Genomic DNA, 26,995 nt, shown 5'->3' on the forward strand with positions numbered 1-26,995 from the left:
TGTACTAGTCTAGACAAACAGCTTTTGCATGTTTTGCCATAGTCCTTAAATAAATAAAAAACATAATTGTAGGTTTCCAAGGAAAGGAATTTGGGACTTTAGGAAACAAAAGCTGCCGTTTTTGCTAGCTACAGACACATTGAAAATTCTGTTAATACCACCGTTGCTTTTAATAAAATAATTTTCCTTTATGAATGTACATTTTTTATGCAATTGACAAAAGTCTACTCTAAAAGGGTATGTATCTGTAAACTAAGATCGTCAACTGGGCAACTTCTTGAAAGTTTTAGAAATTTCTTCTAAACAGCTTGATATAATCCTAGAATCTTAGAACTTAGTTTTTAATCATTCCTTGCATAATTTTGTTGCTTAATATGTTAAGATTTAAGTATCTGTTTACAGAAAGTCATATGATATCTGTTGACATTATAAATAGCTCTCTGACAAGTAGTTCAGAAAAATAAGTATTAAATTATTCAGCCTAGTTTTTAAAAAAGTTTTATGTTCATAAATTAATTGTCACAGGCTTTTAATTAGTTGTTTTAGTTCAAAATGTTGCAAAGATACGCATTTCAGAAATATAATAGATTTGCTTTAATGATTTCCTTGTATTGTTTCTAGATGGGCCCAATCATAGGATGTCAGATGGCTATTAAATATATGGGAAGAAGCAATGGTGGAGATGGTGGTATAGTTATCAACACAGCTTCCATTTTAGGTATTTTGTATAGCCTTTATAAAATATGTATGTCAAATAAAAAAAAATAAGTGACTTGCATAAACTTTCTTCAGATGAAAAAAATTTATTTATGTGATCAGTTTAATTTTAAACTAAAAGGAATGCATAATATATAGTTGTTAATGTTTCTGGTATTCTGTATTAATTTTAGAACGCTATATTTTAATAAACAGGTTTTCTGCCTTTTTCGAAATTGCCGGCTTATTGTGCATCGAAACATGGTGTGATTGGTCTGACTAGATGTTATGGAGTAAGTAAATTTCATTTAAAAAATACTTCCTTAAATGATTGCATTATGAATTGAAGAAATTGTGAATGGCTATTAAAATGTGATGATGTCTTGTTTCAGTGAGTCATGTAACTATATTAAATTAAGTTTGGCTTTTGAAATTATTTCTCAATTTTTATTCACATACTATATGAAAGAGATAAATAAAATTTTGAATTTAAGTAATTGGATGTAATTCTCAAGCATTTTTGGGCTTTAATTTCACACATTTGAAATGGAAATAATATTTAACATTATATTAAGATATACGACTATAGTATAATTAATATTGTCTGCAATTTCTTTAACTATATATATTTGGAACAGTTTATTCTGCTACTTCGCTTTCTTATTCATAACACTCACATGTGGTTCTCAGAATTCAAAGCTGTAAACGGCAGTATTTTTTCAGCTATTGATTTCCGTTTTGCCCATGTTCTGTCACTCTCAGAACTCTCTTGAAACGTTAATACTGAGATGTATCTCTTTTCACACGAATGATGAATTGATTTCATTTTCATGGAGAAGCTTATTTCTTATCGACAATGTGCATAAACTTGTGTGAGGTGTTTTCAATAAAGTGTACGCATCTTTTGGATGAATAGTTATCGACTTTCGTTCCACTTTACGAAAAATGAAATAAAGCTTACAATACCTTTCAATAAGAAATATATGAAGCTTAAGTTTTATAGAGACTTGCTGGATAAATGTTAATAAGAAAAACGTTTAAATTAGCAAAATTAGTCAAAAATAAATAAATTGATTAATCAAAAATCCCTAACCGTTTTACAGTCAAAATTAGTCGAGGTATCATTGATTAAAATTTTTGGCATTATACATATTAAATATTGCTACAGTTAGTTAGGCACTTTAAGTTTTCGCAGCGAATTTCTAAAAGATGACTTTTATTATACTTTCGAAACATATTTTAAGAGCATTGGTTTCAAATTTTTCTTTTCTAAATGCTATTAATTAAGATTTTCATGAAGTATTCATTTTTTGTGTTAAATTTAAAGCGACGATACACGATGTTCTTTTCTTCGAGTGAAAGGGATTTTTAAGTCATATTTAAAAAAAAAATTTTATTAAAGAAACACAATAAGTTCCCCGTGTACCACATAGTATCATATGGGGCTTACAGAAGTAAGTATGAAACACAATACAAAGTAAACAGAAGAAAAAACTAAAATAAAATTAAGGATGATTACAAAGTTTCACGATAAATTGACAAAAAGTGTTAAAAGCACTTCTCTCGGAAATAAATTGGTAAAATTCTGGAGGCCCAGTTAATATTAAAGTTTTCAGTTCCAGTTTCAAGAATTTTCTTTCGTTCTTATATTTAAGACATAGAAGAAGCACATGTTAAACATTCTCCTCTCCATCGAGGCTACAATCACAGACAGACTCGGAGCTCAAATTTATTCAAATAACTTTTGAAATTTCCATGGCCAGTAAGAAATTGGGTTAATTTATAGTTTGTGAAGAAGTGATGACATGACAATCTCATCTTGATAAAAGGGAAAAATCTCTTTGTTAAGCTCCCTTTATTTGAATTAATGAATTCGTGGTTCCACGACTCCACAATACTTTCATACATGACCTTCTTATAAAAGGAATTAGGGATATTGACAAAAGTGTCAATTTACCGCTTAGTAGCAGCCTTAGCAAGGAAATCGGCTCGTTCGTTCCCAACAACACCTGTATGACCACGAACAAATGAAAATGCAACCGAAATATTTTTATCTTTTAGGTTTTTCAGTTCTTTTTGAATCTCGATAATGATATTATTAGAAGAAGAAATACATTTTAAGATCTCCAAGGATGAAAGGGAATCAGTACAAATGAGATAGTCTGAAACAGCACTATTTTGTTCAGAGACCCATTTGATCCATGCATGTTACGGATAAGTTCTTTTCCTAAAAGATCTTTGATGAGATAAGGAGCAACTTAATAATTGGAACTTTTCATAAGAGATACTGTAAGGATCTTAAGTTTTACTAACGTTTATTTTATTTTAAATCTTTACTATCACTTCTTATTTTCTACTTCCGGCCAGAATTATAAGCGTGAAGGTATTTATGCAAAGTTTGTCTGGCGAACGCCAAGTATTTAAGTTGTGGCTTTTTGCCAAGCGAGAGAGAGGAAGCAGTGAGTCGAAGCAGGCCGCTTACCTTAGAAGTTTTACGCAGTTGCTGTTTGCCTTCCAGGCCAGAGGTTTTAATCCTCTTGATAATTTTTAAACGTATTGTAGTGTTCACAGTTCTCTGTACTACATACGCTTCCTGTTAATATAAGGCCAATCTTCCACGTTTATTATTTTAAAGTTAAATTAGAGTTTAGTTCTATTTTTATACTTTTTACGTTTTGACCCCAAGTAGCAGGTCGGTGTATTCCGAAGTACGGAAGTCATTGTAAATAGAGAAAAATAAAGGGTTTTCTATACCCTTCTTGTGTATCCTGTTTACTTCCCACAGTTTTGAACATAGCTTTAGTAAGCTCTCTGTTCCGAGTCAGGTCCTTGCATGTTCCCGAAGAAGGTTAGAAGGAACATTGACCCTGATAATACTTATGAAAATATAAATTTCATACAAGTTAAAGGTACCCCGTTATTTGATTCATTACCAGAAACCTCTTGCTATAACCAAACTTTCAGGAGATATTTAGTTATGCACTTTTTTAAAACAGTTCGCGACAAAAGTCAAGAACATTTTGATAAGTATGGCTAAACACAGATCTTCATTTTGTAGGCGATTTCAATTTATATTTGAAATTTTGTAGATTAAAGTCATAGTACAATTCATAGTACAAAATCTATAATACAACGAAGTACGATTTATGCGTTTCTTACTCATATGACTTTTACCTAATTACGCCATTTTTACCCCAATTAATTATTATTCATGCTAATAGTAAGCTATTTAATTTATGTGATGTATGACTTATATAGCATGTATGACTATATGTCATTTTCTACATTTAATGGTACATTTATTTCTGCAGTTGAAACATTTCTGTGAATGATATTTTTCTAAGTTTTTCTTTTTGAAAAGCATTTGCAAGCTGTATATTGAAATACGAGAGGGGATGGAGAAGAAGACGTGGGATATTTCAGACTAGACTGGGATTCAAATCAGCATCCTTAACAGAAGGGGCTGTTGTTCAAATCCGGTTGGTGGATAGAAGAAGGATCACTTGGAGCAGAGATTCGCAGTCTATGCTCCGCGGAGCCATAAGGGCGTCCCGTGGAGCTTCCCAGGAGCTGCCTGGCAGCTCCAGAAAAATGAAATAAATAAAAAATTGAATGAAATCGAAAATAAGAAACAAAAACTAAAAACAAAAACAATTTTTTTTTAAAGCAAAATTTTGCGAAGCTGAGTTTCATGTCTCGGAACAGACCATTATTTAGAGCTGCTTTTTCGAGAAGCTTATCACTCATTTTCGATCCTTCAAGAATTCTTGGAATTCGCTCTAAGCTTCAAGAAGCTTAGCTTCATATAAGTAGCTTTATCAATTTGGTGTCTAATCACAGTGAACGTTCCCAGCGATTATATCGTGAATTCTCAGCTGCTCTTCCACGTACGTTTTTGTGTCTTTTTTAATGTTATGTTTTAATTTAGACCTACAGCCTGCAGATGCATTATAATTGCATAATAATAAAATTACGCGCACCAGCGGTCGAGCGGTAAAGTCGCTGAACACAAGTAGTTCGGTCCGAGGTTCGAATCCTGGCAAAAGGGCTAGTTGTATGCGTGTTTTTCGTGGGTTTCCCACGTTTAATTTGTATACGAGCCATTTTCCCCTGGGAAGTCTTTCACGAAGGTATCTCTCCGCTTAGACAGATAGAAGTTCATTTTACATTAATTCCTTTGGGGAAAATTATTTCGGTTTACCAATATTTCGGATGATGTCAAGAATTAAGATTCTTCAGCAATGAGGAATCAGAAGGATGAATTCTTCAGGAATTAATTAAATTTGTGAACCAACGTTTCAGTGTATTTGTTGTAATACCATTTGGTTTATTTTATTGTAACTTTTGACAATGTTACACTGAAAATAAATTGAGATATTATGACAAAATTAAACATCATTCACTTGTAAGATATAGAATGGGCCAAAGCGGTTTCGCAATTCGAAAGGTTTGGGAACTGCTGGGTTAGAGGATTAACAGATAACAATGAGCATATTTTAACTGAATTATTATTTGTCCTTGCACTGTTGTGTGTTTTGCTTAAAGCTCAAAATCAAACGAAGACTTTTTCTTTAAGATAACTCAAAATCTAAATTTGTACTAAAACATAAATTTGTTATTTTTTCAAGAGAAGCAATTTAAATAAAACTAATTTCGTTCTCATTTTATGTTAATACTAGCAGCTACGCTGCCAGCCTTCTTCTGGTTTTTAAATGTACCGGAAAATGCCTGAAGGGAACACCAAACGTTAAATTTAAAAACTGCTCAGAATTTTACTCTGCAGAACAACTTTATATATATATAAAACCACAAACTAAAAAAATGTATTACGTATAACAAAATTACAACGAAATAAGCAATATCTCTTAATACAAATATTAATTATTCTAATAAATAAATTAACCAACTTCCTGTTGCCCCGCAAACGTCCAGTATCCAAGAGATTTGGATTGGATTATTTAATTATGGCAAAGCACACGAGGGCTATCTGCCTAAAGGGAGGGATGCCTTTAGGCAGATAGGACAGATAGGACTGTGGAGGACTTTCTAAGGAAAACTGGCTCTTATACACGTTACACATGGGGAAAACCACGAAAACGCCCATGCAGCCAGCCCGTTCGCGGGATTCGAACTTCAGACCAAACTACCAGTGTTCAGCGTCTTTACCGCTCGGCTATTCAGTATCCAAAAGAAACATTAAATTTAAAAACTGCACAGAGTTATCGCCATCATTTTTTCAAGTGGCAACAGTGCTGATTTTCAACAGTCAACAGTTCAGTACACAACTGAATGAAAAATTGTTGCCAAAATTACATTTCGAAACGAATGAAACTAATATTCAAAATGATGTGAGGAAATCGAAAAGATGAAATAAAAAAAAAAAAAAGTCTTATTCGAATTTTGAAAAAATCGCTTCGAGGTGCACTGGCTGTTGTCTAGATGCACCTATATACCAAATTTCGTAGCCCTGGGTTTATTAACTTACGTGCAGCATGAACGAAAAGCACACAGACTCTTTCTTTTATTACTTGTAGAGATTATATTTCATTCTTATGGTTATAATAATGAGATGTTTTAAACAGTTGAATTACAAAAAATACAAGGTAATATTTTAAACAACTAAGATCAGAAGAAAAAATTTTATAATAATAGTAGTAATAAAATTTTAAGCTAAAATGTATGTCTCTCATTCTTAAATTAGAATTTCGCTTATACGTTTTCTTATTTGACACAAACGCATACATATTTACATTCATCCTTTTTGAGCATTATTAGATACATCTTTTTTAATACAAACGGTACTTCATTGTACACTGTGGGGAAAAAAAAGTGGAGACAGTTTTAGATCTCCCGTTCTATTGACAAAATTAAAATTGGGTTTTTCATGTCTCGAAAGCGCGACTTAGGGTATGTATTAGATTTATATATAGCACTATTTTAATATGGGTATTTTGACACAAAATCGGACATTTTCTGAAATGACATGTCAATTTTTTTCCGTATTTCAATTCTACGACTTAAATTATGCCAAACTTACAAGTTTTGTAAAAATCGCATGAGTCGCTTTTAAATAATTAGCCCTCAAAATTTTAGCTTCTCAATATGTAAAGCTATAAGAAAATATTAATTGAATTTGGTATATATTTCTTAATACCTCTTTCTTTTATTTAAACTTATTTTCTTCTTTTTTTCACATTTCGAAATTTAGGTTCATTCCAAATAAAATTCGCCCATTTTTTATGATTTATTTTTAAAATTTGTATTTTTTAATAATTTTTATAGATTTTTCAAAAAAAATTGGCGTGTAATTTCGGAAAGAATCCGATTTTGTGTCAAAATACCTAAGTTAGAATAATGCTATATATAAATCTAATATATATCTTAAGTTGCGCTTTGGAGACAAAAAACGCAATTTGAATTTCGGTAATCGGCCCAGTAGAACGGGAGATATCGAAACTGTCCTATTTTTTTTCTTTTTCCCCTTTTCTTTCCCCCCTTTTTTATTGCGCAGTGTATATGACTTTGTAATACAGTTCTGATGTTTTGAAGAGTTTCTGAAGAAAAATCAAGTTGTATAATAATACACCGAATTTTACAAAATAAAAATCTCTTTGGATGAATTACTTTAAAACGTTGAAAAATACTCACCAACAAGTGTGTTCTGTTTACAACTTATAACCATGTACCAAATTTCCTTTTTCTTTGAGAAGGGAGATGTAGAGCTATAAGAAAATATTGTCTTAAAATAAAAATTTATTTAAATATATAAAATATTTCAAATAAATTTTAAATGTCTCTTAAGCTCCTATTTTGGTGTTTTTCATCTTCAGCATCCGAGCCATTATGAGAAAGAGGAAATATTGTTCATGGCTCTCTGCCCTTCCTTTGTGAAGACGAATATTCTAGAAGATATCAAGTCTAAATCACTGGAGACAGGACTTGATGTTACTAGAAGAGAGTTATTAAGGTAAAGAAATATGCATTTCAGTTTTGTGCAGTTAATCAAGTCGTATTAGTTTTGTTGATTTCACTTAAGTGCCATACAAATCCTCTCATTCAAGCTTCGTGAGAATAGGAATCGGAATATTTTTGAAAATTTTTTAAAAAAATGCTCGAAAGGAAAGAAGGAAAGGGAATAAAGGAAAAAGTGTTTTAATCATACAAACGAAATTAATTTTAACATAATGAAACAACATTTTACTGAAAAGTAATTCAAAAGTTGTTCTTTCATGTAGTTGTTATCTTGCTTTAAAATGTAAACCAAGATATTCAGACGCTCAGACGGTATAGTGATTAGGGAAACCTACTGTGGTATCGAAGGACCCGGGTTAGAATCCCGGAGAAGGTATGGTGTTTATAAATGTATAGTGTCTTTGCGACAGGGGGGCAGTCTAAAATATATGACGAGCTAAAAGTCCTCTCGTGTGTTTTGGGAGACCTTCGGACTACCCTCCCAGGGGAGCTCTTCTTTAAAACACTGGGGTGGTAGTAGAAGTGCAACCTCCTTGTGGTTCTGTCAACCACCATGAAATAAACGGATAAGGCAACAACAACCAAGATATTCAAAAATCGTAAAAAAGTGGTAAAATGTAAAGATGTTTTAAAATGTGACAAAAGAAAGTAAAAATAGTTTATTTTAAATGGTTTTTCTTTGGAATCTAATTTTAATATATAATTTTTGATTCAATGATATCATAATGTTAAAAATTTATTCAAAACTTTGACAAGAAATTTGCATAACATAGATTTTTTTTCAGATAAATTACGCTTAAAATTATTAAAAGGTGGATAAGTCGCCAAATTAAAAGGTGGGTCGCCAAACACGGGGCCGTAAATAAAAAGAATTATTTTTCTCATAATAAAGAAAAGGAATTTAGACGGTAATTAGACTTTAGCGGACCTGCCAAGAGCATGGCCTTTAAATACAGATTCGGCAACAAATTGCAACTACCATAATTTTTGCCGCCTTTACAATAAATAAATAAATAAAATAAATGCGGAAATCGCATAAAATAAACTAAATAAATAATTTTTAATTGCCTTATCAAAATTAAATTTAAAAAAATAGAAATGGAATTTTTATGATTGTAATTATGATATGAAGATAAAGGTAATTGTAAATACTAATAAGAATAAAATAATTAAAATGCATTGAGCCCCCTGTTCCATTTTATTATTAAGCATATACTGCACACATAGTACCATAAAGTTATTGTATTCTAAGCTTGAAATGGTAACTTCCCTGATTATAAAACTTTATTAGCCCAAAAGGGCTATTAGTCTCAAAATGGGATTTTGTGTGAAAACACTATAAATGCGTCGTGTCGCTTTTCATTCAAGTTTATTGCCATTTTGCAGAATGTAAGGTATCTATATTTCAGATTGAATCTGCCTCTTGTAGATTAGCAAAGTCAACTATTTGAAAGCAATAGGAGCAGTTTTTAACTATTTGAAATTAGTAGGAGCAGTTTTTAACTATTTGAAATTAATAGAAGCAGTTTTTAACTATTTGAAAGCAATAGAAGCAGCACTTCTTGTTTTTGAATCGGATTGATATAAATAATAGCATTTAACTCATCTAATTAAAAATATTCAATATTTTTACAGAAGGATGTTATTTTTTATTATTCATTTCATATTTTGTAAAAGTTTAATGAAGTTTTGATTAATAAACTCAAATAGTTTGTGAGAGAGCCGTGGTAACACCATACAGAATAAAACATTTTATCTCCAGAACGCGAGAGTGTCTATTCGAAATTCGGAAGATATGCTGTTTTTAAATACTTTGTGATTTCTCCTGTTGAATTGAGTTTTATATGGCGTAAGTGCGAAGAATGTGATATTTAACAAATAAAGCTAACACACAAAACGTTAATAATAAAAAGAAAAAAAAGTTTTGTAAGCCATCTTACTAAAAAAATTGAACATTGATATGATAAACTGAGAAAAGACTGATAAAAAAATAGAAAAGTATGTGCCAACATTTAACACTGCATCAAGAATTCTAAACATATGCTGATTTTAAAAGTTTTGCGATTTCGCCGTTAAATTGTATGTGGTGGTAGTGCGAAGAAAACGATGCTTAATAATAAAGCTTAAAACAAGAAAGAGAGAGAGAGAGAAATCATTAGGAGGAGTGTTACGAAGTGAATAACGATACTAATGCGTAGTTCGAAAGGCTAGTAATAACTTGACGATTATTGTTCGAAAGCAAATTTTGTTTCGACGAATATGCATCAGTGGTAAATTTGATCTTGATTTGGATACAAAACATTCATGACGATATCTTTCATTTATATTTAATGAAAGCACCAAAACATACAGAACAATACTGACTAACATAATACTAAAAAATCTGCCAGGAGAATTGACTCTTGAATTTTCTCAGCAAAATATAAATAATTGTCATGATTTACAGGAATTGATGAAGTTTTTACACAATGCTATTTGAAATGATTTTAAAGTTTCGACAAAATACAATCGCCTTCACAGCGGATATAAAGCAAGCGTATCTACAAATTTTGATCGATCCTAGTGACAGAAAATTTACGAGATTCTTCTGGACTGATGATATCGGTTCTAATTCATATCAAGAAATGAACTTTAGTAGAGTTTTATTTGGACTAAAACCAAGTCCATATTTGTTAGCTGCAACTCTGAAATATCATTTTGATAAAAGTAAAGAAGAATTTCCTGATACTTGCAAATTACTGTCAGAATGGTTTTATGTCGACGATTTGATTGGAGGCGAAGAAGACTTGCAAGCGGCTTTGAAAATTACGACTGAAAGTGTAGAAATTCTCAAAAGATGTGGCATGATATTACGAAAATGGAAAACCAATTCCATGGAACTGCGTAAGCTGTGGAAAGATGCTGAGTTCGACATCGATGAGGAAAAGAGCTCAAGTACGGGACTTGACTCACCATCCAAGGTGTTGGGTCTAGTTTGGGATCCAGATGCGGACAGTATATCTTTTAACGTAAAAGAATTATTAAAGTTTGTCAAGAACGGAACTGCTTCGAAAAGGTTTATTCTTCGAGTAGTGGGTCGAATTTATGATCCTATCGGATTTTTTGGGCCTTTCATCATAAAGCTGAAGTGCATTCTACAGGAACTGTGGAGTCATGACATAGACTGGGATGATGAACTTCTATCGTCACTGGATCACAAGTGGCAGTTGTGGTGCAGTGAAATCGAACACTTAGAAGATCTCCAGATTCCTAGATGTTATTTTTCAAATTTGAACTGTAAATTTATTTCATTTGAAATTCATTCTTTTTCAGATTCATCTCTTTTAGCCTATGGAACTGTATTGTATTTAAGAGCTATATCTGAATATGGGAGGATAAGTATCAGTTTTATTTGTTCTAAAAGTCGTGTAGCTCCTCTGAAAGGTCTTACATTACCAAGACTGGAATTGATGGGAGCTTTATTGTCCGCAAGATTAGTCCATCAAGTAAGTAAATGTCTTAAATTTAATACTTCTAGTTATTTTTGGACCGACTCGATGATTACATTATGTTGGATTAAGGGACAAGCTAGTAAATACAAAACTTTCGTAAAAAATAGAATAGAAGAAATTCAATCTTTATCAGATACCAATAATTGGGCTCATTGCCCTGGTAAGGATAACCCTGCAGATATCTTGTCCAGAGGAATTTCTGCAGCAAATTTAGCTACAAACCATCTTTGGTGGCACGGTCCACCGTGGCTAAGCCAATCACCTGAATACTGGCCTACTGAAAGAGAGAACTTAAAATCTACAGACGTAGACTTAGAGCTAAAAAAAGAATTTGAAAGAGTTTTATTAAAAGAAATGTATCTATGAAGTTGGGATTAAAATGTCTAGGGTCAGAAACATTAAAGATTTATTCATTTGGAGCAAAGGATCCTAGGTTGCAAACATGTCGCAGAGTTGAAGTGAGATTGCGAAATATTTTAGATGGAAATGAAGTCGTAATACAGGCGTTGGAAACAGATGAAATTTCGAGGGCGGCGATTAATTTGCCGAATGAGCGTACAAGAACTGAAATGGAAGCCAAGGGATTAACTTTAACTTGGGGTTATAATCAAGCGTCAGATGATAATGAAATTTCCTTGTTAATAGGTATAGATTTTTATTGGAAGTTGACAAAAGGTTTTGAAAGGTTAAATACGTCTTTGGTAGCTGTAAACACAGAACTTGGATGGTCCTTGCAGGGAAATTGTGGTGATATGAGTAAAACGGCTGCTGTGAACTTAGTTTTAGGTGATCAAAGCACTGTATCAGCTGAACTCAGGCGTTTCTGGGAACTGGAAAGTTTAGGTATTGAAAACAAGGAAGCGGAGTGTTTGACTTTAGTGGAACAGGAGATACTTGATGAATTTAATAATTCTGTTGTTTTTTACATTATGTAACTGTAGTTCGCCATTGCGATGTATGTGTATTGCTGTGATATATTTTGGTGCTTTCATTAAATATAAATGAAAGATATCGTCATGAATGTTTTGTATCCAAATCAAGATCAAATTTACCACTGATGCATATTCGTTCTAATTCATATCAAGAAATGAACTTTAGTAGAGTTTTATTTGGACTAAAACCAAGTCCATATTTGTTAGCTGCAACTCTGAAATATCATTTTGATAAAAGTAAAGAAGAATTTCCTGATACTTGCAAATTACTGTCAGAATGGTTTTATGTCGACGATTTGATTGGAGGCGAAGAAGACTTGCAAGCGGCTTTGAAAATTACGACTGAAAGTGTAGAAATTCTCAAAAGATGTGGCATGATATTACGAAAATGGAAAACCAATTCCATGGAACTGCGTAAGCTGTGGAAAGATGCTGAGTTCGACATCGATGAGGAAAAGAGCTCAAGTACGGGACTTGACTCACCATCCAAGGTGTTGGGTCTAGTTTGGGATCCAGATGCGGACAGTATATCTTTTAACGTAAAAGAATTATTAAAGTTTGTCAAGAACGGAACTGCTTCGAAAAGGTTTATTCTTCGAGTAGTGGGTCGAATTTATGATCCTATCGGATTTTTTGGGCCTTTCATCATAAAGCTGAAGTGCATTCTACAGGAACTGTGGAGTCATGACATAGACTGGGATGATGAACTTCCATCGTCACTGGATCACAAGTGGCAGTTGTGGTGCAGTGAAATCGAACACTTAGAAGATCTTCAGATTCCTCGATGTTATTTTTCAAATTTGAACTGTAAATTTATTTCATTTGAAATTCATTCTTTTTCAGATTCATCTCTTTTAGCCTATGGAACTGTATTGTATTTAAGAGCTATATCTGAATATGGGAGGATAAGTATCAGTTTTATTTGTTCTAAAAGTCGTGTAGCTCCTCTGAAAGGTCTTACATTACCAAGACTGGAATTAATGGGAGCTTTATTGTCCGCAAGATTAGTCCATCAAGTAAGTAAATGTCTTAAATTTAATACTTCTAGTTATTTTTGGACCGACTCGATGATTACATTATGTTGGATTAAGGGACAAGCTAGTAAATACAAAACTTTCGTAAAAAATAGAATAGAAGAAATTCAATCTTTATCAGATACCAATAATTGGGCTCATTGCCCTGGTAAGGATAACCCTGCAGATATCTTGTCCAGAGGAATTTCTGCAGCAAATTTAGCTACAAACCATCTTTGGTGGCACGGTCCACCATGGCTAAGCCAATCACCTGAATACTGGCCTACTAAAAGAGAGAACTTAAAATCTACAGACGTAGACTTAGAGCTAAAAAAAGAATTTGAAAGTACAGTGCAAAATAACTGTTTGGTAGAAAATTCGAAATTTATTTTAGATTTAAGGAAATATAGTAGTTTGTTAAAGGTACTAAGAGTAACTGCACTAGTTAAACGGTTTGTTAATAAACTTCAAAAACGACAAACGATTCCAGGTCCCCTCACAGCAGAACTTCAAAATGCTGAAATAGACTGGATAAAACATGAGCAAAACATAGAGTTCAACTTAGAATTGCAGAACCTTAAAAATGGTAAATCGATTCCTAAAAACTCTCCACTTTCGAATTTAGTCCCATTTCTCGACAGTTGTGGTGTATTGCGCATAAAAGGAAGGTTAGAACAAGGAGCGTTTACAAAGGATGAAGCTCATCCTATACTTCTTCCTAAGCAGTCTAAATTTACAGAGTTAATTATTATTCGAGAACATAATAAAATTTTTCATGGTGGAGTTACATTAACGCTAGCCAAAATTAGGTCTAGATTTTGGATTCCACGAGGTAGACAAATTATAAAAAGAGTATTAGGTAACTGCCTAATTTGTCGAAAGTATAAGTTGAAACCAGCTAAACAAATAACTAGTCAACTACCTAAATGTAGAATTACTGAAAACCCTCCTTTTACTGTAACTGGCATAGATTTCACTGGCCCAGTTTTAATAAAATCAGGAAAGGATACGCCTCAAAAGGCTTACATAACATTATTTACATGCAGTGTTACTAGAGCTGTGCACATAGAATTAATCACAAATATGTCAACAAAAAACTTTATTTTGTCATTAAGGAGATTTTTAGCTAGGAGAGGAAATTGTAAAGTTATCATTTCCGACAATGCTAAGAGCTTTAGAGCCACTAATGAAATTCTTAAAGAATTAGCAAAAATTATAATAGATTCAAAATTGAAAGATTTCATATCAATAAACGGCATAACTTGGCAATATATTGCGCCTCACGCGCCTTGGTGGGGTGGTTTTTATGAAAGGCTTATGAAAAGTATCAAAGATCCTTTGAGAAAGGTTCTCGGAAGGGCTCTTCTTAACTTTGAGGAAATGATGACTATTCTATCAGAAATTGAGTTAGTTTTAAGTCATAGACCTCTTACTTATGTCCATAATGAAATAAAAGAGCCAGAAGCTCTTACACCTGCCCATTTCTTGTTTCCAGGGCAAGAAAATATTTCTTATCCTGTACATTTCGCCGACCTTTTCAGGAATGAACCATTGAACAGGCAGACTTTGACTAGGAGAAAACTGTATCAAACTAATCTTTTGAAACAAATTTGGAAAAAGTAGAAGGAGAATTATCTCCTCGAATTACGGTCTGCGCATACTTTTCTAAATCCATCTCCTGAAAGGAATCTTAAAAAGGGTGAGGTTGTATTGCTGGAGGGGTCGGCGAAATCAAAGATTTATGGCCTATTGGAATTATAGAAGAAGTTTATAAAGGTAGGGATGGGTATGTGCGTTCATGTTTGATTCGTACTTCTCAAGGACTTTATCGAAGACCCGTCCAATTAATCTATCCTTTTGAAGTTTAAAGTTATATATACATGTTTGTTTCATGTATTGTATTTAATTTGCAATGTAGTTTTCAGTATTAATTTGTGCATATTGGTTTTGATCATATCTAAATATATTATTGATATGTAAATTTAATGTGCTCTTAAAAGAGCACAGGTGGGGTGTGTTGGAACTTTTCATAGTATAGAGGGCGCTATTGCGCCAAAGGAATTCTGTTGTTTTTTACATTATGTAACTGTAGTTCGCCATTGCGATGTATGTGTATTGCTGTGATATATTTTGGTGCTTTCATTAAATATAAATGAAAGATATCGTCATGAATTTTTTGTATCCAAATCAAGATCAAATTTACCACTGATGCATATTCGTCGGAACAAAATTAGCGTTCGAACAAGAATGGTCAAGTTATTACTAGCCTTTCGAACTACGCATTAGATATCGTTATTCGCTTCGTAACATGTGGTGCATCGGCCGGGAATCGAACCCGGGCCGCCCGCGTGGCAGGCGAGCATTCTACCACTGAACTGTGGAGTCATGACATAGACTGGGATGATGAACTTCCATCGTCACTGGATCACAAGTGGCAGTTGTGGTGCAGTGAAATCGAACACTTAGAAGATCTCCAGATTCCTAGATGTTATTTTTTTTTTTTTTTTGAACATTGATATGATAAACTGAGAAAAGACTGATAAAAAAATAGAAAAGTATGTGCCAACATTTAACACTGCATCAAGAATTCTAAACATATGCTGATTTTAAAAGTTTTGCGATTTTGCCGTTGAATTGTATGTGGTGGTAGTGCGAAGAAAACGATGCTTAATAATAAAGCTTAAAACAAGAAAGAGAGAGAGAGAGAAATCATTAGGAGGAGTAAGTGTAAGAGCAGAATGGTAGACTCCGAGCTCAGCGAGAGCGTAAAAACTTAACAAACGCCTTTTGGGCGACCGTTAAAACTCTCTGAAATCTTTCAATTTTTTTTAAAGAGCTTGAAATGCTTACTTTGCTGATTACAAAAGTTTATTCATTTTTATTTTCAGCCCCGAATACGTGTCAGAAGGTATACTGAAACTTCTGAAAGATAAAACCAATGGATCTACATTGCTCGTCACAGTAAAGAAGGGATACCAGTACATTAGCTATCAAGAAGAATTCAAAGATATCACCCTTGAGTAAAGAATTAAGAAAATACCTTTTATCTAGTAGAAGAAGATTCAATCTAAATGCTTTATTGTATATACTCAATGGCTTTATTTCCAACGTGTATTTTACGAACGACGTTTCTTTCCATCAAAATTAATTGAATAAAATATCTGACAAAATAATCTTTTAGCAGTTTAATTTCCAAATCTAAGTAAGTTTAAAATATTTTACAGATGGACTTTCTAATTTAAACTTATTATTATTTTTTTAATATTTATTTTTAATATTTAATATTAAGGTTAATTTATCATGAATAATTATAATATTTGATAAAATAAATTAATCTTTTATTGATTTTGCTCTCGATTTTGACAACAGAGGAGGATTACAGGATGATTAATTTATAGATAAAATCATGAAACGATAAATAAATGAAAAGTAGAAAAAGAAACTATAAAAAGCCTTATAATGTGCAGTTCAATTTGAAATTGCATTAAGGCTTAAATCGAGAGCATTAAGGCTGCATGCTAGAAAATTTTTGTTAAGGAGGGATGTTATTGTCATTTAATAGGTAAAATTTTGTCTTAGCAAGATACGATCATGTCTCTGAAATTGTTGGGTTAGAAGAGAAGAAATTAACTGGGAGTAGCTTTTGGTGAGTATTGCCAATGCATTAAAAATAAAAGCTTTATCTTCCATGCGCCATCGTGACTGGCCAGTTTTCAAAATACTGCTGTTCAGCAAAACATAGGACCTTCAATTTATCTCTTAATTCAATTATTCAATTCAATTTAATCAATTGTTATTGATTGCAAACAAAGCGATATGGAAAGAATAAAAATGCTTCTTAATAATTCAAATCGTTATCTGACATTTCTAGTAATGTATGTAATTAAGTAAATTGCATTTAATTTATAATATATTCAAACTGTTCAAATCTGTTGTGCATGATGGGTTAATTAGACATAAGGGGGGGCAGATCAGTAATGTCGGAAGACAACAAAAACTAATTGCTGATAAGCAAGCAAGAAATGACAGTTCAGAAAATCTACGTCTGTGAATATATATATATATATATAGAGAGAGAGAGATGTTAGCTTTGATTCTATTCTATTCTACAGTATTGATCTCGATAATGTCTCTACTATTAGTAATTTTGAAAGTGATACTGTTTGTGCTGGTAATGTTTCTAAGTGCTGTGGTGAATCGAAATAAAACCTGTGAATGACATCCTGACTGATGGCTTCATTTTGGCGAAGAATACGGCCAAGCCAAATAAGATCTAAATACCCAATATTTATCTACTCCTTCAAAACAAATTTCATAAATTTTCTACGGTTGATGATGAAAGTACAAATGTTAGTAATGTTGTTAGTGCTATCTGTGCTATGATCAACCACGAGGGGTTAAACGGAGATGATGGTCCGGCGATTTTTAAATGGACTGTAACTCTCAATTAAACTAATTTTCAAACTACTTTGTAACATATCTTTATCTTTATTATACTAATTTTTGAGAGACGCTCAGGCTCCCACAATCACTCTCTGCTTCGCCATTGAAGCCAACTCTCAAGTAATTAACATTCTTTTTGTAAACAGTAACGATGGCAGCGCCATCTGGCTTCAGAGGGACTTAACACTCCCCCGGATTGAAATTACAAAATTTCAAGAAATTATACAAACATTCTTAACAAAGTTAATATACCTATAAACAACATAATATACTATTACTATAACTACAGCTATTACAATACTATAACAATACAATACATATGCAATAATATCAGTTCAGTTTTCTATCGGAAGAACGGCGATCTTTGTTATCGCTCTTTTCAATTCTCCTGATTTTGTTTTGATTTTAACCGTTCTTACTTTATTGTCAGATCCATGATAGACTTTAATAACCCGACATAATATCCATTTGCAAATTGGCAGATAATCCTCCTTAACGAGTACCATAGTACCAACAGAAATATTGTCCTTCTCTATCATCCACTTGTTTCTCTGCTGCAGAGTTCCTAAATAGTCATTTGACCATTTCTTCCAAATAATTTGAACTACTTTCGTTGTTCTCTGCCACCGGCTTAATCGATTTTTATTTACGTCTATTATCATTGGCTCCGGAATCGTCTGTATTGATCTCCCTATTAAAAAATGACCTGGGGTCAAAACGTCATAACAATCAAAATCATTGGAAATAGGTGTAAGAGGTCTCGAATTTAGTATTCCTTTTACCTGCAAAATTATGGTTTCAAACTCCTCATATGTAAAACGCAAATTTCCTATTGTTCTCTTTACATGATACTTTACGGACTTTACACCGGCTTCCCATAGCCCTCCGAAATGAGGGGACTTGGGAGGTATAAAGTTCCAGTCTATTCTTTCGGACGTGAAAAATGAGGCCAAAGTTTTATCAGGAAAATTAATTACATTGTAAAATTTCTTCAACAGAGAATTTGCTCCTACAAAATTAGGGGCATTATCAGTGAATATTTTCGCACATTTGCCACGTCTGGCCATGAAACGCTTAAGAGTGGCAATTAAAGCACTAGAAGTTAAATCTGACAAAGGCTCAAGATGAATAGCTCGTGTCACAAAACATATACATACACAAATGTAAATTTTATTTAGCACGCCCTTTCTCTGATGCTTGTAAGTCACATAAAAGGGACCGCATAGATCCAAACCTGAAACACTAAATGGGGGTGATCTATTAACTCTCTCGTATGGCAAATTGCCCATAATCTGTGAAGACAAAATCGGTTTGCATTTAAAGCATGTCACACAAAGATGTACTGTTTTTCGCGCCAAATCTCTACCACCTAATGGCCAAAATTTTAAACGTACTGCATTCAATAATCCTTGGGGGCCAAGATGCAATAATCTTCTGTGCACACTAGAAAAATAAATCTTACTTAGCTTAGAATTTTTTGGTAGGATTGCAGGATATTTCTGAGAAAATGGTAAAGAAGCTTTTTCAAGACGGCCACCAACGCGAATTATTCCTTTACGATCAACAAAGGGATGTAAATTTTTTAAGTTACCTGTTATGTCCTTTTTACAAAATAGAACCTTCTGCTCATGCTTAATAAGCATTTCCTCAGCTATTCTTACCTCCTCTAGTTGAAGAGGGCCTACCTTTCTTGATTCACCTTTCCTGCAATTACAAATAAACCTAAAAATATAAGAAAGAACATTAATTATTCTATAATAATTGTTACTAATATTCAAGAGTTCGTCTAAAACGTTAGAGTTCATGTCAATCAACATAGTTCTCTCAGAAATGTCATTAATGTCACTAGAACTTTTGCTTTCTTGCACAAAGGACTCCCTTTCATTTGGTGTGAGGTTCTCAACCTCTGGAACTATTGGTTGTAAGCACTTGTAGGGAAGATGCGGCTCTGTAAAACATTCTGCACAAGTCTACCACTTAGAATTGTTCACTAGAGAAGAGGCACTAACTCCATGCGTTAGAAGATCGGCTGGATTGTCTTTGGTTGAACAATAAAACCATGAATCTGGATTAGTCAACTTCTGAATCTCGTCGACGCGATTTTGAACGAAAGACTTCCATCTTCTGCTTGATCCTTTGATCCAATACAGTGTAACTTTAGAATCACTCCAAAAAAAGATATTAGATGAACCTTTACGATCTAGAACTTTTTTAACTTCCGTTCCCAATCTTGCAGCAATCAGTGCACCCAGCAATTTAAGTCGAGGCAAGGAAACTTTTTTGACAGGTGAAACTCTGCTCTTGGAAGCCAGCAAATTCACAGAAATTTTTTCTTGATTCTGTACCTTTACGTAAACGGCTGCACCATACAACTTTTGACTTGCGTCAGAAAAAACATGGATCTCTATATTTTCATCACATGAATCCAAAGCAAATCTTGGAACACTAATGTTACTAAGTTCTGAAAGCTCGCTACACCACTGAGACCACTCGTCGTTCAAATCAGAAGGAAGCTCTTCATCCCATGGTAATTTACGTAACCATAGCTTTTGTAATAAAAGTTTTATTCTAACAGTGAATGGTGTGATGAGTCCAAGAGGATCATATATTTTTCCAGCTGTTTGGAGGATGAAGCGTTTGGTACTTTTCTTTCTCCTCGAAATTTTCGTCAAACAAGAAGTCTCTATACTCAAATTATCTTCCTGAATGTTCCATTGAATTCCTAATACCTTCAGTATCCTTTCATTTGAGCTTAGGGGATGAATATCAAAATTTTCTTCTTCCCATTTTTTAGCTAAATGATAATCATTCGTCACCCATTTGCGTAGATTCATCCCAGCTCCACGCATAATTTCCTTTGCTTCCCTTGAAGTTTTTAAGGCTTCTGATACATCATCTGCTCCTGTAACAAGATCATCAACATACATACATGTATCAAGAATTTGAAAGGTATCGGGATACACATTTCTGTACTTTTGGATATGCAGCTTTATAGTTGCCGCTAACAAAAAAGGACTGGAATTAACACCAAAGAGCACACGCTTAAATCTATACACTTCTAGCTGATCGTCGGTATTCTGTAAAGGTGTATCAATATTCTTAACAAATAAAAATCTAACTGCATCTCGATCTTTTTCAGCTAATACGATCTGTAAAAATGCCTTTTCGATATCTCCTAAGATTGAAACTCTATTAAATCTAAAATATATCAGCAAGTGAAATATATTTTGATTCAGATTAATACCTGGCCACAAACAATCATTCAGGGACAGACTACCTATTTCATGTGAGCTCGCATCAAATACAATACGCATTTTTGTTGTAATGCTTTCTTCTCTATAAACTGCCTGATGCGGCATATAAAAAACTGGCTTGTTTACTGGTTTCGTAGAATCTAATATTCTTTCTATTATCCCTTGATTTAGGTACTCTTCTAAAGTTTCTCTATATTTCAGGTATAATGTATTATCATGCTGCATTTTTCTCATCAGGATTTTTATTCTTTTTTCTGCGACACCAAAATTGTCGCCTAAATGTTCCCAACGTTTCTTCCAAGGCAAACTAACAATATAACGACCATCTCTGAAACTAACAGTTTTGTTGAATATCTCTAATGCTTTATCTTCATCGTAAGAATTGGGATCATCTCTGATACCAATTGATTCCAAATCAAAAAACTTCTTCAACTGTGCTTCGACATTCTCATAAATTAACCCACAATGCATTAATTGTTTCTCATGTGGTAAATCTTCAATGCTACCGCTTACCAAATACCCAAATGCTGAGTTTTGTAACACTAAATTTGTATTTGGTACATAAATTTGCCCGGATCTTATCAAATCGAAAAATATTTCAGATCCTAAAAGTAACTGAATTTTACCCGGTTTGTGAAAGTCTTGATCAGCTAACGTAACTCCTTGTGGAATCTCAATATTACAGACATCAATTTGTCTAGAAGGCATCAAATGAGTAATTTTCGGAATTACGAAAAAATCTAGTTTACGACTGTATGTGTTTCCTCTATTTAAAATAACCGCACTTATTTTTGACTTCACCGTTGTTGAAATCCCAGATAAACATCCTACTGATACGTTTACATTTTCTCTTTGCAAATAAAGCTTCTCAGCTAATTCCGATGAACAAAGATGAATCATACTTCCACTGTCAAGCAAAGTTCTGGCTGGAAATATTTCTCTTCCATTTCCCTTAATATAAACAATCGCTGTCGATAGTAGGACTCTACTAACTGCATTACAATTTTTATTTACATTAGCTGTCATAAAACACTCGCTATCCTTATTTATAAATGGCTTTGCGTGAGCGTTCAGTTTCGCTACTTCCGTAGACGAACTGGCGTCTGACTTTTGATTCGACAGAGAGGCGATATCGCAACTCTCTCTATTTTGGGAAATCGAAACTTTTTCTCGCTCATAACACAGTAACGAATTGTGCTTTTTTCTGCATAGCCTACAAGAGTAATTTGAAGGGCAATTTCTCACTCCATGATTTCCAAAACAGCAGAAACATAAGTTGTGCTTTTTAACATACTCGACTCTATCCTTTAAGCTGAATTTTTGAAATTTAGGGCATTTAAATAATTTATGTTCCACATTACACAGTTTACAAATTAAAGCACGTTTTTCAGTCACACATGAAACCATTGAAGAAACCTTTGATTGACTTACTGAAGCTTTTGATTTAGACATTACTGGAATTCTAGAAGCGTTTAATGTCCTCGCGTGATCCTTTAGAAATTCTAATAACTCTGTAATGTTCGGTATTTTTTCTTTCTTTAAATTCCTTTCCCACCATAACTTAGTATTCTGATCAAGTTTCTGGCTAAGAATAAATGCAAATATAGCGGATGAAACCCCATCTAACTTTTGTTCTAAACATTCTAACGATCTTACAACTTCACTTGTAACATCAATTAAATTTAGAATCGCAGAAGCTGACTCGTTTTGAATAACGGGAATACTCATAAATCTTTTAAGATGAGCATACACTTGTTCTCTAGGATTCGCGTATCTTTCTTCAAGGAGAGACCACGCTAACTTATAATTATTATCCGTTATAGCTATCGTTTGGATAATTCTAAAAGCATCTCCTTTCAGTGCTGATTTCAAATATTGCAATTTTACAGCATCTGATAAATTTGGGTTTTGATCAATACTCGCTTTAAAAATGTCCTTAAAGGAAAGCCAAGAATGCATTTCTAATGAAAATGTCGGTAACGAAATCTTAGGTAAACGCACAACAGTATTTTCAGAAATTACTGCATTTTCTACTTTATTTTCTTTAACAACGTTCGACAATCTATTATTTATTTCAAATTCTATATCAATAATACTACTATTGATTTCATCTTGCTCACTGAAGATTTTTTCGATATTTTCTTCACTACTTAAATTGATAATAGAATCAAAAATAATATCAAATTCATTTTGCAGATTGTTAAATTTAGTTTTTAACAATTCTAAATCACTAACACTTAAATCTGGCTCACAAAGTTTCTTTTGCAACTTCGATAAGATAGTTTTTTGAGTTCTCTTTTTAGTGAGAACATCTTTCAGTTTCGTAGCCATTTTCGCTACACTTATCAATAACAAATTATCACACAAACTTAATTCAGAATTTACTAAATGCAACAGTTAATAATGAATAGAGTTTCAAGGGTTTTTTACTTACCCCTTTCTTTCAGCAACTGGCTATAATCCACAAACACAAATTCCATTGAAACAAAATGGCAAACTCACTGTCTTACACTAGATTATTTATTTAGCTGATATCTCTGCGGCTCTACTGGACACTCAAATGGTCCGGCGATTTTTAAATGGACTGTAACTCTCAATTAAACTAATTTTCAAACTACTTTGTAACATATCTTTATCTTTATTATACTAATTTTTGAGAGACGCTCAGGGTCCCACAATCACTCTCTGCTTCGCCATTGAAGCCAACTCTCAAGTAATTAACATTCTTTTTGTAAACAGTAACGATGGCAGCGCCATCTGGCTTCAGAGAGACTTAACAGATGATATGCAGTGCCCTAAAGTAAAACCCATTATGGTCCAGCTTAGAGTTAAATTTTCTGACTATCTGAAAAATCTTAAACTAGATATTGAATGGAATCTTTCTGAACGGGTGAAGGGTGATTTCTTGAAAGTTTTCCCTAAAGAGGAAAAGGATCACAGAATTATCTCTAAATATCTCATTGACAAACAAATTCGTCATTATATTATCAACCATAAAAATAAACGAATACTTAAGGTGGTATTTAGGGGGCTTCCTGCGGATATGGCCGTGTATAAAATCGAGGATAAAAATTTAGGCTTTACGGTAATTAAAGTTGTACAGATGTTTAGACTGAGAACGAAGAAAACTCATTCCTTTGTCAAATTAAAGCTCACTTCTGGTACTGAACGCATTTACGAGATTACCAAATTCTACATTTCAACATATTTGTTGTTCCTTAAATAAAGTTAAAGGCGGTGTGGTTCAGTGCTACAATTTCCAACACTTTAACCACTTCTCTGAAGTATGCAAATTAAAGCCTAGATGTGTTAAATGTGCGGGCCAGCACAAAGCTGAAAATTGTGTCGTTAAAAAATTGAACTTGATTAAGTGTTACAACTGTGGTTTAACTGGCTACACGACAAATTTTCGTGGATGTGCTAAATTCCCCAAATATTATATACTTAGTATAAATTCGATGACAAAGTATACTTCTGAGAATATAACCAATTCTAATGTAAACATATTAACTATAGGCATTTCATATCTGGATGCTGTTAAAAAACAATGCATGTGTTCCTAGGAACGCTCATGATGAAAATTCAAATCAACCTGTAATCTCAGGTATTGGTGATATGTTTAATGCTGTTAAAATGTTTTTAGTATTTTTAATAAATAAGTAAGATTTTTAAACTTTAAACAACGTTTAGTCACCCTAATGTCTAACAACGTTTAGTCATTGAACTGCCTGGCCAATCCCTGCAGCGAATATTCTCACTTTTCAGATAATCAGTTGAACTTATGTGGACGAACGTTTTCGTTCCCTAACAGGAACCACGGACAAACTGCGCCTCTGAAAAGTCTGATCTCCTCTCTATACTCCATAGCAGTCAAGGAACCTTTGTATAATATGTGCAGAGGTGTGCGGCCGTTCAACATAATGCCTGCCAAAACCTTTACACACCGTAATACACCGATTACACCTCCACCACCGTAACGATCTTTTCCCTGATGGGGGAAGGATGATATCGCATTGCAGGCTCTTTCCAGATACAGGTACGCTGAGAATCAGTGTCCAGACTGAATCTCGACTCATCTGTTAAAAATTAAGGTGCTTCACAAAGTCTGGTTCAAGGCGCATGTTATCCGCAACAGGGTAAACGAGCTCTTTTGTGTGATGTAAGTGATCGCGACACTAACAGTGAGTCTTCTGTCATACAGCCCTATATCATAAAGCCTTCGTGAAATTGTAGACATTGTAAATCAGGTTACATACTGCTCACCTGAGAGCTGTGAAGCTGTAAGAGTCCTGTGTATCCACGCTGAAAATGTCAAATAACGATCCTCATTTGTCATTGTGGATCGTGGTCGACCTTGCTTCAAACCTTTATGTAAAAATAGACATAATTCGCAAATTCTCTTAATTTTGCACACGAATGTAATTTTGGGATTCATGGACGAATGCGTAATTTGACAATCCGAGTTGGAGGGAAATAAAATACATTTTTAGTTTAGTTGGCGGTTGCAAACCTTTTGACTTATGCACAAAGTGATTATCTTCGTAACACAGAGACTAACACGCTTTGTTGCACAGTTATGCGTTATGCATGTCATCATTATTCGGCAGCACGTACATTTATGAATTACTATTTTCAAGAGTAAAACACACTAACACTAAAATTAGAACCAGGATATAGGATGAAACCTTGACGGCTTCCTGAGAATGATGCATTAGTTTCTCAAATTCAAAGCCAAATATCACATTAAGTTTATGATTTCTTGTTATATTTGTAATGAAATATTATGTACAAAATGTCAAATACAGTGTCAAAATAATTCTGTATTATTATGTCATTATGTTAAAAATTGTAAAAAAGTAATTACTAAAATATATTTATAAGATTTTTTTTTTTTAATTCTTTCTTTCTTTTACATTAGGGTGGGTTGCTCATCAGCCGTCTTTAGAGCCAGGCAATGACGGCTAGCCAAATGAATCACTGATTCACTTAAAAATTTTCTCTATATGCGTTTTCTCAATATTACACTCTGAGCAAATTTGACTTAGTGCGGTCAAACCCGCACATTTCTGTCATACAGGTGAAATTTAAAAATTTCTCTCAGTGGCCAAATCCGAGCAAAACCGAAAACTTTTTATCAAACCTAGCCCACCAGCGGCCGAGCGGTAACGTCGCTGAACACTGGTAGTTCGGTTCGAGTTTCGAATCCCGCGAACGGGCTGGCTGCATGGGCGTTTTCGTGGTTTTCCCCATGTGTATACGAGCCAGTTTCCCTTAGAAAGTCCTCCACGAAGGCATCCCTCCCTTAAGGCAGATAGCCCTCGAGTGCTTTGCCGTAATCTAATAAACCAAACCAAACCTTTTATCAAACCTACGCAGTTATGCGATTCACTTATTTTGGAGGCCACACTAGCTGTCACTGGTGTGAGAAATAATTTGTGCGGCCCGAAATATCTGGTCTTCTTCCAACGTAACCCAAGGAAGCTAAAAGTTTGGACACCTCTGGTTTAGATCTTGTAAATGTACCAGTGTGAAATAAACTGCGTCGCTTTCGCCACAGGGACCATAAGATGAATAATTCCCATGACAAGGCTCGAGTATCTGTTAAAAGATTTTTTAGTGTGCCAGTGTTATTCAAGTTTTATTCACAAACATATTATATATATTCATAAGTTTTATTCACAGTTTTATTCACATGTTTATTTTCATGTTAAAAAGAATTCATTTGAACATTCGTATTACAAATTTATCAAGAATACAAAATGTGTATAATTATTCATACAAATATATATAAATACTCATACAAATTTCAAACAGGTATTATAGGAAATAAATACAGTATTCGAAATGTTGTTGCATTTAATCGTATTTCAAATTGGCAATACCCATTCAAAATGTTACTCAGTTCAAGGGGAAAAGTACCCATTCAAAACGTTACTCGGTTTAATTCCAAACTGGCATTGCAGATAAAATATACTTATTCAAAGTGTTACATTCAGTTTTTCCGAAAATTAAATTATTTTTAGAAATAATTTATTTACAGCAAGTTATTCTTTCACTTTAATTCTACTTTTTAAGAAAATATTCGGTTCTCAGCTGATGGTATTAATTAGAAACTAAACCATTCTGAACTAAGGTTTCGTCCTGAACACAACGCACTTCTCTTTTGCTACTCTTGCCGTGCTGCTCTCTTCTCG

General features: G+C 33.5%; 1 protein-coding gene across 2 annotated transcripts in view; it reads left to right on the plus strand.

Annotated features, from left to right (window-relative positions):
• The window catches only part of LOC118202451 (15-hydroxyprostaglandin dehydrogenase [NAD(+)]-like), a 69,120-nt gene that overhangs the window by 16,057 nt on the left and 26,068 nt on the right, over nucleotides 1-26,995 (plus strand). Inside the window, exons 4-7 of one of the 2 annotated variants that reach the window (XM_035374630.2) lie at nucleotides 622-718; nucleotides 913-989; nucleotides 7,527-7,663; nucleotides 15,993-16,277. The exons of the other annotated variant lie outside the window; for it this stretch is intronic. Coding sequence (XP_035230521.1) covers nucleotides 622-718; nucleotides 913-989; nucleotides 7,527-7,663; nucleotides 15,993-16,128 — 447 coding nt within the window. The 3' untranslated portion in view covers nucleotides 16,129-16,277. Of the gene's footprint in view, nucleotides 1-621; nucleotides 719-912; nucleotides 990-7,526; nucleotides 7,664-15,992; nucleotides 16,278-26,995 lie in introns of those variants that run through there. 2 annotated transcript variants of the gene reach the window in all.

This window comes from Stegodyphus dumicola, chromosome 8 (assembly GCF_044657685.1).
Source record: "Stegodyphus dumicola isolate Sdum_Otavi_A_Nest chromosome 8, ASM4465768v1".
In the NCBI taxonomy this organism is placed as follows: Eukaryota; Metazoa; Arthropoda; class Arachnida; order Araneae; family Eresidae; genus Stegodyphus; species Stegodyphus dumicola.